At 44.5% G+C, this 15,517-nt stretch overlaps 1 protein-coding gene across 10 annotated transcripts in view; it reads right to left on the bottom strand.

Annotated features, from left to right (window-relative positions):
- Window positions 1-15,517, bottom strand: part of LOC118084441 (rho GTPase-activating protein 20) — a 95,987-nt gene that overhangs the window by 17,181 nt on the left and 63,289 nt on the right. For all 10 annotated transcript variants that reach the window (XM_060270634.2, XM_060270632.2, XM_088664688.1 and 7 more), the window contains 5 exons: window positions 10,769-10,918; window positions 6,690-6,731; window positions 5,231-5,315; window positions 4,990-5,067; window positions 3,424-3,490 (listed from right to left, as the gene is read on the bottom strand). In XM_060270634.2, the coding sequence (XP_060126617.1) occupies window positions 3,424-3,490; window positions 4,990-5,067; window positions 5,231-5,315; window positions 6,690-6,731; window positions 10,769-10,918 (422 nt within the window). The remainder of the gene's footprint in view (window positions 1-3,423; window positions 3,491-4,989; window positions 5,068-5,230; window positions 5,316-6,689; window positions 6,732-10,768; window positions 10,919-15,517) is intronic.

Genomic DNA, 15,517 nt, shown 5'->3' with positions numbered 1-15,517 from the left:
CCATTGTATCTATTTCAGAAATCCATTGAACTAAGATACAATGTTTAACACAATGAAGATGAAGCTGCCAGCCATGTGTGAAGTAGCCGTGACAAATTCTATACTAGGGATCATTAGGAAACAAATTGAAAATAAACCTGCCTGCATCATAGCGCCGTTATACAAACTCATAGCGTGACCACATTTGGAATACAGTGTGTTTAGTTCTGGTTGCCTCACCTCAAAAAGGGTACTGCAGAGTTGGAAAAGGTTCAGAACAGGGCAACCAAAATGACCGGAGGGATGGAGCAACTATCCTATGAAAAAGGTTGCAGCATTCGGGACTTTTTAATTTAGAGAAAAGGCAAGTAAGAAGCGACATGATAGAAGTTTATAACATGATGCATGGAGAAGGTGGATAGAGAAAAGCCCTGCCCCCCTCTCATAACATTAGAATAAGGTTACCAGATGTCCTCGTTTGCTGGGGACAGTCCCCAGATTTACAAATCAGTTCCCTGACAAAATCTATTTAGAATTTGAAAAGTGTCCCCGGATTCATTGAAAAAAATCTGGTAACCTTACGTTAGAACTCATGGATGTCCATTGAAGCAGAAAGTTGGAAGACTCTGGACAGAAAGTTGGAAGACTCTGGACAGATTCTTCAGATGGTATCTGAAGAAGTGTGCATGCACACGAAAACTCATACTTGACAAACTTAGTTGGTCTCTAAAGTGCTACTGGAAGGAATTTTTGTTGTTGTTGTTGTTTCGACTACATCAGACCAACACAGCTACCTACCTGTATCTGGACAGATAAAGAGGACATTTTCACGCAGCGCAGAGTTAAACTATGGAACTCACCCCCACAAGAGGCAGTGGTGGCAAACAACCTAGATGGTTTTAAAAGAGGATCAGCCAAATTCATAGGAGGAGGAGAAGAGGATATTAATGACTACCAGCCATCATAGCTATGCTCTCTCTGTGTGGTTGGAGGCAGCAAATGCTTTTGAGTAGCACTTGCTAGAAACTGAAAGAGGGGAGGGAGCTGTTGTGCTTGGGTCCTGCTTGCTGGTTTCCTACAGGCCTCCGGTTAGCCAATGTGAGATAGGCCACTGGACAAGATAGGCCACTGGTTTGATCCAGCAGGCTCTTATGTCCTTACAAACTCCATGTGAACTACCAGCCTATCGTATTTGAAATAATATCCTGAAATATCAGCTGGAATTCTTTAACAGGAGAAATAAACAAGCTGAAGATTCCATGCTCATAATGGGAAGATGGATGTTTGCTTATTTAAACAGGAGTAGTTGATTAAGGGAAGCAACATTTTTTTTCCACAGCATCTCTGAAGGCATTGTTTTCGTTGCAAGTTTGAATTCCATAGCTCTTGTCTAAGTTGGTGTGGGAAGCATGGTGTTAAAGATTTGGGTTGGGTGGGCTAAAGCCTAGAAATTAATAAATGGTAGGATTTTGATTATTTTGGATATGAAGGGAGAAATGCAAGCTGCAGAGGAATTCCTGAGCTAGCCAATGCAAAACAACCTGGCCAAGCTAGGGCTATTAAAAACAATACAATGCTGTTGAGGGCCATTGGCAATACAAGAGAACTGAGCTTCCCCTTGCTCTGAGGTGTGAAGAGAGTCTGGGATTTGGAAGGCTGTCAGTGTAACTGGGTGTGAGGAAAAGAGGGTTGTTTAGCAAGGTGTGCTGGGAAGAAGAAGGGGAGAAAAGACTGGGATCCATCTTGGGCAGGCTGGCTGAAGGCTGGCTGGGAGAGATCCCTTGTACTCCAGGGCTGCACTGCTGTGGGAGACAAGTTCTGCTTCAGATGACCATGCTGTAAGATCTGGACTCCCTTCATGCAGACTGAAGGTGTAAATAGGTGAACAAACCATTTTTCTTAAAGCTACGACAGTCTCTGCCATGTCTCAATTCTCCAAAGGACCACAGACCCTGGCTGAGTGCCTGGAACCCCCTGGAGCCTTGTAGAAAGTGTGGGGGGGTGGCACCCAACTTTTGTAACAATATGATGTTTGGGTTGCTTTAGGCAGAAGGTTTGAATCTGATTCTTCTTTCACTCAGGGCTTGTCCACACTTCTGTTTGCCCTGGATTCCCTTCTACTTGCCCCAAGAGGTTTTTCATTCATCCTGCCATTTCCCCAGAAAACCTGATGTTTACCACTGAATCTGAACTCATGTCCATCTGCAGAAAACCCTGATGGACTTTTGCTCCGACTCAGTGGTAAACAGCAGGTTTTCCCAGAGAAAGCAGCGGAGAAAATGCACAGAAAGCCCAGGACAAGTGGAAATGTGGGAGAGCCTTCATTCAGAAAGGGCCTGGTTCTCCCTGATGTGGCAATCTCCCTGATTTGGCTGTAGTCCTTTAGACTGCAAGTGGGAGATCACATGGTGTAATGATGATACAGAACAATTCCTGCCACTTCCCAGAGGAGAAAGGGGTGGTGGTGGTAGGTGACTCCTTATTGGGGGCAGGACAGAGTCAGTAGTGTATGGAGGTTACAGGAGGGTAGGTCTCAAACCAGTGGACATTCCAACCAGTTACAATAAAAGTCATTCTGACTTTTCTGCTAGTAAGAGCTGTTTTGGAAGTGGAACAGACTCTCCTTTGAAAGTGGTGGCCTCTCCTTCCTTGAATATTACTAATCAGAGGTTGGATGGTCATCTGTCATGTATGATTTTGTACGTTTTTGGACCGGAAGGCAAACATAGCACAGGTGTCTGCAGCAGCTCCCTCACTGTCTGTGTCTCCTAGTCATACATATGCTGTGAGATGGAATCAAGGCTTCCCCCTCAAACTCCTCCACTAAATGCCCTCACAAACACCCATTTATACAAGTCCTGTCCACAAGAGCTTCACCTGCTGTATTTTGGTTTGGGTCCAACCCTCTGGAGTTGCAGAAAACAAGCTTGCTCCAACTTCCATGTGACAGCTCTTCAGATATTTGAAAAGGGGGATCATATCACCTCTCCATCTTCTCTTCTCTAGGCTGAACATACCCAGCTCCTTCAACTGTTCCTCATAAGGCTTAGATTCCAGAACCTTGATCATCTTGGTTGCCTTCCTCTGCACACATTCCAGCTTATAAACATCCTTCTTAAATTGTGGTGCCCAGAATTAGACACGGTATTCCAAGTGTGGTCTGACCAAGGCAAAACAGAGCGGGACTATTACTTCCCTTGATCTGGACACTACACTTCTGCTGATGCAACCTAGAATTGAATTAGGGTTGTTGTGTGTTTTTTGCTGCTGCATTACACTGCCTCACAGAGTGCAATGTCCTGGATGATAAAAGGAATAACAATTTCATTCCACAGAAATGAAAGGGTAAGATGCCACTCACATCAGAAGGACTTGCAAATATGCATTTTGACATTAATTAATACTGAATTATCCATGTTCACTCAAGAAAGCAAAAGCTCTTACCAATAAGTGGGTAAGCATGATTGTCCCTTCCTGCTATTACCCAGAGGAGATAGTCTCTTGGTCGGCCCTGTGGATTGAAAAACAGAAAGAGGGGTAGAAATGAGGTGGCAGAATGAAGGACTGGAGCAGCTGGGAAAGGGGGATGCAAAACAACAGAAGGGGATACCAGGCAATGAAGCCCAGGCAGCAGCTGGTGAAGGGAGGATCAGGAAATGCAGGGCTGCAAACCTGATGGAATACAACAGAGTGACCAGCATGTCTGACATTCAGAGGAAGTGGAACAGTACAGCTGAGGAAAGGGGAAGGCAATCAGACAGAAAGAAGTCAAAGCTGAAACTTTACAGGAGCCTCCCCCAATCTGGTGCCCTCCAGATGTTTTGCACTACAATTCCAATCAGCCCCAACCAGCACATCCATGCATCTGGACAGCAGCGGCTTACATAAGGACATAAGAAGAGCCTGCTGGAGCAGGCAAATGGCCCATCTAGTCCAGCATCTTCTTCTCACAGTGAACAACCAGATGCATCAGCAGGAGGCCTGCAAAAGGAACCCAAGAGCAAGAGGACTCTCCCCTCCTGTGGTTTCGAGCAACTGGTACTCGGAAACATGACGGCCTCTGACAGTGGAGGCAGAGCACGGTAGCCTCCTCCTCCTCCTCCTCCTCCTCCTCCTCCTCCTCCTCCTCCTCCTCCTCCACAAATTTTTCTAATGCTCTTTTAAAGCCATCTAGGTTGGAAATGGATACGATATCCACACAAAAGACTTGAAAAGCATGCCTTGAGTCATGATATACATGGCACATTTTAGCACACCACAGTCAAATTATAAACTAGTATATTTTGCCTAGGTGGCAAGGGATGAGGCCGGTGGCTTTCAAGCTCTCTCTCTCTCTCTCGGAACCCCTGTACATTATAGAGGGATTCTGGGACCATGCTCCAGAACGAAAGGTCTGACCAAGAGTTACAGCCACTTGCTCTGTGTGAACTGAGAATTCACCCTTGTGCCTCCCAGACTGCCTTCCTTAGCAGCGGCAAAGTTTAGGCATGATTTGGAAAGCGGGGGGGGGGGAGTTTTAGGGAATCTTGACTGACATTACCAATTTTCTCAGAGAGGAATGCTTGCAAAGCCACATAAATTTGAAAAATCACTGACTTTGTCTACAACTTGCAACACTCATGTCTTCTACTTAGTAGGGGGGGGGGGACCAAAGCATTCATGTGAGTATGTTGGTCATAAAAGAACCAATCTGTATTTTACAGCCCTACAGTTGTCATAATTATGTATTTATTAAAATCATGCATACACAGTAAGTCTAGATAAACAATATCCTGTTCATTAATACCTCCTTAATTTATTTATTTTTAAATGTAGGATGCAAAAGCATGTGGCCCAGATCCCTTCTCTAGTCTGTTTGCTTCTTGGGCATGAGTGGATCCCTTGCCTCAGTTACACTTAGGAAAGCTCAAGTGACGTCATCTTCCCACCCACCCCCACCTCACACCTAGTAAAAAATAATAATGCAGTACTGCTGAGCGGTCTCTAAAAGGAAATAAATTTTGCACTTACAGGAAGTCCCAGCTGCTCAGTGGTTCTCTTGATGACATGCTCTGCTGTTTCTACATTGGAGACGTTTATTGTAGTGCTCTTGAAACAAAGAATTAAAAACACATTTAGGTTCTGCTCAGGTACCATAGAGCCTTAAAACTACGGCAGATTGAAAAATCAATACTAAGCACTGCCACATACGGCCGTACTGAAGAACAGGACCAACCTAATAGGCCAGGCTATTTTTTCCACTGTTACTCACAGAGGAGCTGTGGTCACCGTCCATCAACAAAATCTGCATGGATATACTTTTGGGATACTCAGCCTGCTTCACTTCATTGATGTGCCTGTAATTCATAAATTTACCGTTAAGAAAATAAACCACGAGGTGCATAGTTACTGGGGCATGCAGAGAAAGGCACTAAAAACACTGCTACGGACCATTTTGGGGAGACTAACTTTTTGAGAGGGTTTGATTTCACCCAAGGATCTCCATGCCATTTAAGTCTTGTACACACCCAACAGCTCCCTTCAGAGGGAGTGGAGAACCTCAAGCACTGAGGACCCTGCTCAGCCCACAACATCTCTTCTCAGGTTGTACCCCTCAGAGCAGTCCTGCATCAAGAACATTTACCCAGCTGGAATGTGGTCCTGGGGCCGTGATAATGCTTTACATGTGTGTGGGTATGTGGGTATGTTCAAAACCTCTGATTTCTGTGTGCCAGGAATGTAACCTACCACACAAAGGTAAAATTCACATCCGTTGCCCTGCCCACTTTCATCTCTGGCCACGCCCAGCCCTGGCATGCAACTACCCACACAGCAGGAGTGTAGCTTTCAGGTTGAAAATGGTTCCTGATTCCTGTTTAAATGGGTGTGTGTTAGTCTAGGATGCTGCCTGTCGCGGCAATACCACCCTTCCCATGTGTTTCCTATGTGTCGGTAGCCAAAAAGATGTCCTCCTAATATTGTGGAACTACAACTCCCATCTTCCCTGGGGGATGATGAGAGTTATAGTCCAAGGCTACCTTGCAGGCTGCAGGACATTGTCTATCCTTGTGAATGAATACCTGAAAAGTGGCTAAATGGGATCAAAGTAGAACATTGAGAAAGTATAAGATAGTACTCTCTGAGGCACACTTTAGACCCAACACATTCCCTCCTCCCACTTCCAGTTGGCTTATTTATCTATCTATTTATAACTTTTGTATCCGATTCTTCAGCCAAAAAGGTTCCCACAGCAGTTTACGTACATTCAAAAAAAGACAGCCCCTGCCTGCAGGCTTACAATCTAAAAACCAAAAAGCATGACATGCAAGGGGAAAGGGATGGGGAGGGAAAAGGACAATTAAAATCCAAACTCAGTATTGATTTCTAAACAGCTGTCACGGTTCAGGGGCAGGAGGTGCCTGATGAATCTGGGCTTCTGGCAAAGCTGATGGAATGAGCCTTCTGCTTCCCATTTCTCCCACTGAGTCAGCCTGAGGGAATGTCGGTTGCCCTCAGGTGCCACGTTGGGGGGAGATGAGGCCTGATGGGGCTGACCTGCCACAACAGAACTGATGGAGGTAGCCCTGCTTCTAGCCTACTGTAGTGGGGAGCAAGCAGCAGCCATGGCAAAGGCCACTTGATGCCCCAGGCAGGCCACCATGGCACAATCCCACTCCCACCTTTACGCCATGTGGCATCCCTGCTGCAGACAAAAAGAATGCAACTCTTACCACAGCAGTGTGGACATCCACCTGTCCTTCACTTCAGGCGATCTGAAAATGAGTAGCAAACACAACGGTAAGGAAGCATCACAAGTCCTCTGGCTGCAACAGGGGTGGGGAACATCAGTTGCTATTCCCCCTCCAGAGGCCCCACCCCTTGCCAGGCCCTGCTCCTCAAGTGCTTTTGCATGGGTGAACTGTGATAATGTCTCAGAGGATGAGATGTGTGTGCATAGGAACATAAGAAAAGTCTGCTAGATTAGGCCAATGACCCATCTAGTCTAGCATTCTCTTCTCACAGTGGCCCTCCAGTTCCCTGTGGGGGACAGGCAAGCAGGATTTGAGAACAATAGCACTCTCCCCCTCCCGTGGTTTCCATGAGAGCATAAGAAGAACCTGATGGATCAGGCCAAAGGGGGCCCATCTAGGCCTGCATCCTACTCTCACAGTGACCAACCAGATGCTCATTGTGGGAAACCCTTGAGCAAAACCCAAGCAGAGGAGCAACCATGGAAGCAGAGCTTGGCCATCATGGCTAGCAGTCACTGATAGACTTATTCCCCATGAATAGAAACCTCCTCCATAGAAACCTTCATCTTGCTTGGCTGGAATGTAGCCTTCCATATGAAGGTTAAAAGTCACATTCATTGCTCCATCCACTTTTGCCTCTAGCCCTGCCTGCCAGTGGCATGCGGCCCCCAGAAGATGATCCAGAGAATAATGTGGCTCTCAGGCTGGGGAAGTTTCCCCCCTTACTTTGTTCACATTGCCATAGATGATATACAGAACTATAAATCACTGTCCCTTCCGACAAAGGCCTAGTACAAAAGCACAGCCCCTTCCTGTTCTATTTTAGTAAAATAATTTTCTTGTGCTGCTGAGCTCAATTTCCTGGTGAAGCGAAGCGAGGCTCTGATAAGGGGGCGGAGAGCAAATGCCTTATTCTGATGTTTGAAGCAAACATCTTTTTCACATTGGGCAATGGCCTTTAATTAATATCTTGCTTTGTCTGCTTTCCTTGCCTTGCAATTCTTAGAAACTATTTCCCTGGTAATATCTGTAATGACGTGAGAGATGCAGAACCTGTACCAAGGTTTGCCCAAACATATATTGGCTGTAAAAAGCAAAGGTCAGAGTCGTCATTCTTCTAGTCAAGTATCTTGCAATGCGCAGCAGAGCAAAGTCAATTGAAGACTCCCCTATAGCCTGAATGGCCAATAGGAAATTATTTCCTGGATGAGATGAGGAAATAAATTTTACATTTTTAGCTTCAATCAGGAAGATATTGGGGGGGGGGGTTTATAGGGCAAATGTTGTTAGCCAACTTGTTTGATGAAGCAGGAATAAAGGGCTGATCCATACCCCATATTTAATGCATGTATTTAAACATAGGTGAAGGGGCCCCTGACCATCAGGTCCAGTCGTGTCCGACTCTGGGGTTGCGGTGCTCATCTCGCTCTATAGGTCGAGGGAGCCGGCGTTTGTCCGCAGACAGCTTCCAGGTCATGTGGCCAGCATGACAAAGCTGCTTCTAGCGAACCAGAGCAACACACGGAAATGCTGTTTACCTTCCCGCCGGAGCGGTCCCTATTTATCTACTTGCACTTTGATGTGCTTTCGAACTGCTAGGTGGGCAGGAGCTGGGACCGAGCAACGGGAGCTCACCCCGTTGCAGGGATTCGAACCGCTGACCTTCTGATCAGCAAGCCCTAGACTCTGTGGTTTAATCCACAGCGCCACCTGGGTCCCACTGTATTTAAACATGACCCTCACCAAATACCATGGGAATGGTAGTTCTTAGCTGTGTGTAGCTGTGAGTGGCAAAACTACAGCTCCGATGATTTCTGGGGGGAGGGCTTTAAATATATGGTGTGGATGTGATCGAATAGTGACTTACTGAATTAAAGGTATTTCTTTTCTGCATTAAGAACATTAGAGCTATGAAGCTGGATCAGGCCAATGGTCCATTTATAGTCCAGCATCCTGTTCTCTTAGCAGCCAGCCAGATGCCTGTGAGAAACCAGCAAGTAGGACCTGAGCGCAAGAGCAACTCTCCACTCCTGTGGTTTCCAGCAACTGGTATTCAGAGCCCTACTGCCTCTGACCCTGGAGGAACAGCACAGCCATTGTGACTAGTGCCTTTGTTTGTCATATCCTCTATGAAGGTGTCTAAACCCCTTTTAAAGCCATCCAAGTTGGTGGTGATCACTCCTTCCTGTGGTAACAAATCCCACAGTATAGCTATGTGATGAATTAGTATGTGAAGGAGGGAATGTTTTCTGTTTTCAGATAACAGATACTCTCAGCTGGGTGCAGCTTTTCCCCCATCAACACCCAATAGGAGCTGTCCAACCACATCTGGAGGGATACAGGCTGGGGAAGAAAAATTACAGAGCACGTATACTTTGTGGATTTTTGTTATGAAATTAGCCACGAAATGGACAAATCATTTCAAAGGTCAAATGGCTACAGGAATCGGATCGCAAAGCGGGTTCTCTATTCATGGAGAGCACGTGTTGTGGTAGGATTAACAGGACATCCCCTGGGGTTGCTGGGCAGATTAGTTTAAATGGCCACAGAGTGATTGTTGCTGGGGGGAAAGTCATGTTGCAAGTTAATGATTGATAGTGATAGCGGGTATAAATTCTTCATGGGCGGCTTTTGGTTTCACTTTTGCCAGTGCAACGGATCTCCCGCTCGCCCACCCTCTTTAAGGGCCTTTTGCTTTGACATTGCTATGCCTGTCATGGGGTCGCCTGCTTTGGGGCAGGGGCCTGGTAGGAATTTTGTCCATTTGGCTGATTGGCTGTTGCCATTTGGTTTATGCCTACTGCGGAGCAAATCGTCACAACTTGTAAGGTTGGCGGTTAGGCATTGGTTAAAAAATTGGTTGGTGGAGGGGTATGGAAAGGCTGGGGCTACCCCTCAAAATTGCTGCTGCTTATAGGGGTATTCCATTAAAGGAATCCTGGGGCTTGATGGGCTCTCGTCTGTACTCCCGCAAGGGGCTAGGGCCATGCAAGAGCAAGAGCCTCGGGGAACATTCGGGGAGAGGTGAAGGGCCTGAGACACGGCTCCATCCTCTCTCAGGGGGTGTTTACCTACTGACTTCCCTAGACGGCTAGGGATGTCAGATCTGTCCCAAGGCGGGGGACAGATGGATGAACCAATGCCTAAGCAACCACTCACAGCTGGTTGTATTTTAAATAAAGTTGTGGCCAAAATAATGCCAAAAACCTTAAACTTAAATTGCTGTGTGATGTGTGAATTATTGGGGGGGGGATGTCCTGTGACCTTGACACGCGAAAGGGAAAAGAGACAGAAAGAGCAAGCATGACCCCCAAATATTTGACAAATGAGAAATCATAGACACATAGAGTTTTCTAGACTAAAAAGAATGAAACGTTGGTTTGATTGATTGGGTCAGATTGGTCTGATTTTGTAACGTGTGAGAGTAAGAAAACTAAGGATGCAATGCAGCTATCTCAGTATGCTACTCTGAGGTACTCACCGTTGCTTATTTATGCTGTAACAGTAAGAATCATAGTAAGAATGTGCTTTGAAGACAGTAATCCTTGTGTGGTTTTTGATGTGTCCAGAACTGAATTTAATTTGTATTTTAAGTCATGTTCATGGTATGTTTCAAAGGATGTAAATGAATGAATGAATGAATGAAGGGTTGAATTTTGAGATTTCTCCTCAGGCAGGAAATCTCAAACATTTCAAAGGAAGTTAAACTACCATTCAATCCTTAATGAATTTCCATGTTAATAATACTGGTTCAAACCGATGCTGTTAACTCTTTATTGCTGCTGCTGCTGCTGTTGTTGGTTTTGGTGTGGTGCTTTTGACCTTATCATAAGCTACTTTGAGCACAGATCTTTGTGGGAGATATATTTTGTAAATAAATTAGCCAAACAAAGTAAGTAAGATTTGGAAATATTGTTAGTGGGTAAGGGGTGGAGGGGTGATGGTGGTCAGCTTCTACATCCCTGTGTTGTCATTGGATGTTGTCTAAGGAAAAATTGAGGGAAATTTTTTTGAGTGTGGGGGGGAAATAGATGGCAAATTATGAGAGAAGGTGTTACCTATAAGTGACAACAAAGTTGGTGGTGGGCCAGCCAATCACAAAGGAGGTCTCAGGGGTGAATCTTTTCTCCGACACTTCACTGAGGCAGCTGCCTGTCCACACCTCACTCAGGTGCACCTGCTTCTTCAGTTTCAAGTTGGAGGATGACCTAGATGCAAAGCCAGAGACAGGTTATGTTAAGAATGCTCGCAAGAGGAAGACGGCATGTGGTGCCCATGTCTTCTTCTGCATTCCCACCATAGACCTCCCCACCATTTATCTTCACTTCTCCTGAAATATGACCACTGTTGAACCACCCTTAAGGGGAGAGAGGGAAATTTGATTGAATTTGCCTTAAAGGTAAACCTTCCTGATTCACTCTCCCCAAAACAATATGTGAACCAAAACACACCCATCCTACAAAATTCTTGACACAACTTTCCAATGGAAAAATCTGGAGAGTCTTATTTGATTAGAGATTTTAAAATGCACCATAGACTTGTTCTAATTGCTGGTTCCAACTGCTGACACACTTTCCCCCCAAGAAATGAGAGACTTGCTTCTATTGTTGCTTGCTGTTGTTGTTTTTTAAATTACATGTGAAAAAGCAATATAATATATATTCTTTTTAAAACAAAATGCAGTTAAATAAAAAGAATTACACTCCTCTGAATTTTGTGGTGCAAGTTCTCCAATCAAATAAGGTACACAAAAACTCACATTTTAATGGAAAATGTGAACAAATGCATATGTTAGTGAAAACAACATTTAAAAGCGCATTACAATAGGGGGAGTTGTTAATAAAATATGCATTACTAGGGCAGAAATGCATACAAGTTGTGTATACTGTATTAGGAAAAGTATACAGTACATTAAAATATAGACAAAGTTTTATGAGGACTTTTAAAAGCAGCAACTCGGAAACTGATGTGCAAATGCAGAGAGACCTGAACTTGAAGGCTGGATAAATGAGAGATGAAGAGAAACTGAAATTGGCAGGTTCATTCATCCCTACACACATTCACCAAGGACATCACACTCCTTGTTAGCAGGACAGATCCACATTTATAAATGGGAATTGTTGTTGGGGTCAGGAATCAGAGGCCAGAAATATCCTCCTTATGAGAGAAAAGACTCCAGTGGAGCAGTCAATTCCCAAATCTACACAGCGGGCAGTGAAACTGCTTTCTTCCAGCACAATTTTAAAGAATATACTATGTTTTAAATTGTTGCTTTTTAATAGTGTATGATCTGTTCATTCTTGTAAATTTTCTGTTTTATTTTACCACATCGTGACATTCTTTGAGCACAATTTTTTCGTAGAATGAGATATAAATTACTGTAACAAATAAAACAAATGATAAAATAATCACAATTATTTGTTCTGTTGCACACTAATGAAACCTTGCATAGGGAGAGACTGATGTTTCCCAAGTCTCCCCATTTCCCCTGGGGTCTGGCATTTCATAAAAGCGGCATTAGCCTTGTTGTGATTTTACTTAGCAGTAGCAAAACTAATCTGGCAAAATATTGCACAATTTCTTTAATTCTGCTTCTCCCTCCCGCTCAACCCTATGGCCCCTCATGTTTTATTTTCATTAGAGTGTTTGCTGCATTTATAACTTGTTTTATGAAGCAATCAGAAAGTCAGGACTTGACTATTTATTTATTTATTCTGATGTATACCGGTAGCACATTTCTATCCTGCTGGTCCATTTCAGAAAATGACCAGTTGTTTCTTTTAAAATAATAATAATTATACCCTAAAAGATGAAGAAGAACTTTAGAAACTTGGGGTGTTTTATATGAGGGCTTCATTAATACTGCAAACAGGTCATTCAGATACCATAAGCAGATCGCTGGCAGTAAAATAAATAAATAAATACTTGCCAGAGTTTCCATGTGCAGGGTAAATCCTGATTCAATTGAGGGAAAATACAGGCAGGTATTCTGGCGCCAATAAAGTTATGTGGATGTAGCAAAAAAAAAATTTTTTTTGCATGGGTGAGATGTCCCATCCCACAATCAATCAACAAACAGTTGGAAACACCCGTTTTCCAAATATGATTTGCTCAAGCTCACCACTGCCTTCCTCCACTGGTGATAAGCTAAGCAAGCTCTTACACCAGACTCCCCCAGCATGGTGCCCTCCAGATGCTGTTTGACTCCAACTCCCAGCAGCCCCAGCGGCCAGCATGGCAAACAGTGAGAGGAGTTGTAGTCCAGCAGCATCTGGAGGGTGCAAAAATGGCTAGCTTAATTCTGAGAAAGTAGTGTTATAAGAATTTTGAGGTCATATATATATATATAATAATTGTTCATAAAACATGTACATGAATGTACAGAAACATGTCTGAAGCAGCACAGGAAAACAGGCCTGACTGACACCATTTTGACTCTCTCTCTGACCAGGTGTTCCTCTGCAAGGAAGAAGTGGGGTGGGGGGAACCTTCTCATTGTCTCAGGAATTAAAGTGATAATCCCTGGCATCCTGATACCTGACTGCCAGACAAAAGGGTGTGATTAACTTGGCTGGGAAACAGGGAAATGTAAATATCTCTCAATTTTGTTGATTAGGTTTTGGGGGCAGGGTCCAGGATGCTCAGATTACTGCCACCAGACCTCCCCTTTCATGATGTACCTATGATGAATCTAGGGAGAGGGGTCTTGGGCTACACCCCTTCTGTGACATATGGATGATGCTTCTGGGGGGTGGGCTGAAACCAATTTCAAATTTCTTTTTAAGGGCAAGACATCTTTGTTTGGGGTTCCTTCCTTGTTCTCCTGTGTGAGAGGAAGGACCCTGTTGCAACAGCGAAAATAAAGGCTTTGCTTCTCAAACTTCTCTGGTTGGCCTCTGTTATATTCTCCAACCGATGGAGAACCCAATAAGGAAATAAAGGCAGATTTTTGCCTATATCAGATGGCGACCACGAAGGGACTTTTCGGTTACCCGGATTCTGGGGGCGAGGAGGGAATGATGCTCCAGCGCGCACCAGGCATTTTGCCAGGAGGAGCAGCACTCCTGCAGCGATCCCAGGGTCTGGAAATAACTGGAGTTCTGGCGGGGCTAACCAGAGGAAGCAAAGTTTTATCAGGCCGGCCTTAAAACAACCAATCAAGAAGGAATCAAGAATCAAGAAGGAATCATCAGAAACAGAGTGTGATGGCGGAAGTGAGTATAGTGAGTATTAATAGGTTAATAGGGACACTCAGGTGGGCTATTACTGCAGCAACTAAAAATCTAAAACTTCACTCTTCACTGTTCTCTCCTTTTCTGTTTCTTATCTTGGGCTCCAGTTGCAGCTAAGCTGTAAAGGCATAAGGGATAAAGAAGAATTGGAGCCTTTTGGGATCCGTCCTTTCGTTAAAACGAAATCCCTAGAAGGACGGACCCAGCTCGCTCCTGCCAATCTGCGCAGGAGTTCTGAGCAATCTACCCAACCTTATTCCGTATTCCTCTGCTCTTAATCTTCAGGTGAAGACGCCCCCCTGCCACGGCGACCCTTGTTGGGTAGGACCCGTGACCAGGGAATGCAAGTGCGCCTGTTCCTTTCCTACTCTGTATTCCTCAGTTCCGACCTGACATTGCGTAGGCAAGCGTTCAGTAGGATCTGAGCCTAGTGTGTAAGAGGCAGGAAAGTTGCTGCAGGACCCTAGGCAATTAATGACCAGGAGGGGGTCCTTAGGTATCTAGCCACACCAGCCACCTAGTTAGCAAGTGCACGCAACAGGTAGGCAGGAGACGGTATCGTCTGTTGAGTGAGTCTTAGACTCAGGAGTTTAAGGTATAGAGTGTCCCGGATTGGAGGGTCTTCTACCCGCACTGCAGTATAAATAGGCCAGAGAGTTAAACATGGGCGCCCAATCTTCTAAGGAATTCCTACCCCAAACTCCCAACCGGAGCAAAGCACAGTGGAAGCTTGGCTCTGGTAGGGACTTTGAGGGAGAAACCCCTTTACAATTTGTCCTCCAAAGTTGGAGTGATATCCCTGGAGCGGACAAGCTAGACAGAAATCGCTTGCAAAAACTTTGCAAAAAACACTGGGTCCGCTTTACCATGGACCACCCAGATGAGGGGAAATGGCTACCAGGAGGTTCCTTTAACATACAGAGAATCTCCACTTTAAAATTGACCCTGGAAGACCAGTACCCCCTTCAGAATGTTTGCATGTTACATGTTGTCTGTGTTGTCTGTTACGTGTATGTGCGTCTGTTCCTTGTGTCTGCTATAGATAGTGTGTAAAGGTTTGTTTTAAAGAGGCTGTAGAAGGCCATTTTTTCCTTTCCAAAAGTAAAAAGAGGGGGCAGGATGAAGGAAAATAAATGCTTGCTCAATGCCTTGAAAATATTTTAAACTTGAAAATGTTCACTTCATAAACTCCAGCTATAAGTGGATAAGAGATGTGCTCAAGGTTTAGAAATGTTATGGGGTGTGTTTAAATTTGCCACAACATCCATAGACTGCCTTCTTAAGTGTGCATAGTTAAAACTGCCAACATGTTTAAATTTCTAGTATAGAAACAATGTTGAACCGATCAATCTTAAACATTATAAATATGAGAATGAGGTGTGCAAATGTTTGTTATTGAGAGAGGCTCCAAAGGGGAGTCTTTCTCCAAGTGACTAGATGAATATTGACTAAAGGAAAATTGAACAGCTATTCCAATAAAGGTGATTTGTTTGTCAAAGGTAGAGCTTCCATAGCCAGGAATTGTCTATCTGAGTCTAGTTTTAACTTCAATTGTGTTGGACAGAAGGGTTATTG

Source organism: Zootoca vivipara, chromosome Z2, assembly GCF_965207765.1.
Source record: "Zootoca vivipara chromosome Z2, rZooViv2.hap1.1, whole genome shotgun sequence".
Taxonomy (NCBI): Eukaryota; Metazoa; Chordata; class Lepidosauria; order Squamata; family Lacertidae; genus Zootoca; species Zootoca vivipara.
Note: the sequence above shows the minus strand (reverse complement) of the source record. Positions and strands in the feature narration are given on the sequence as shown.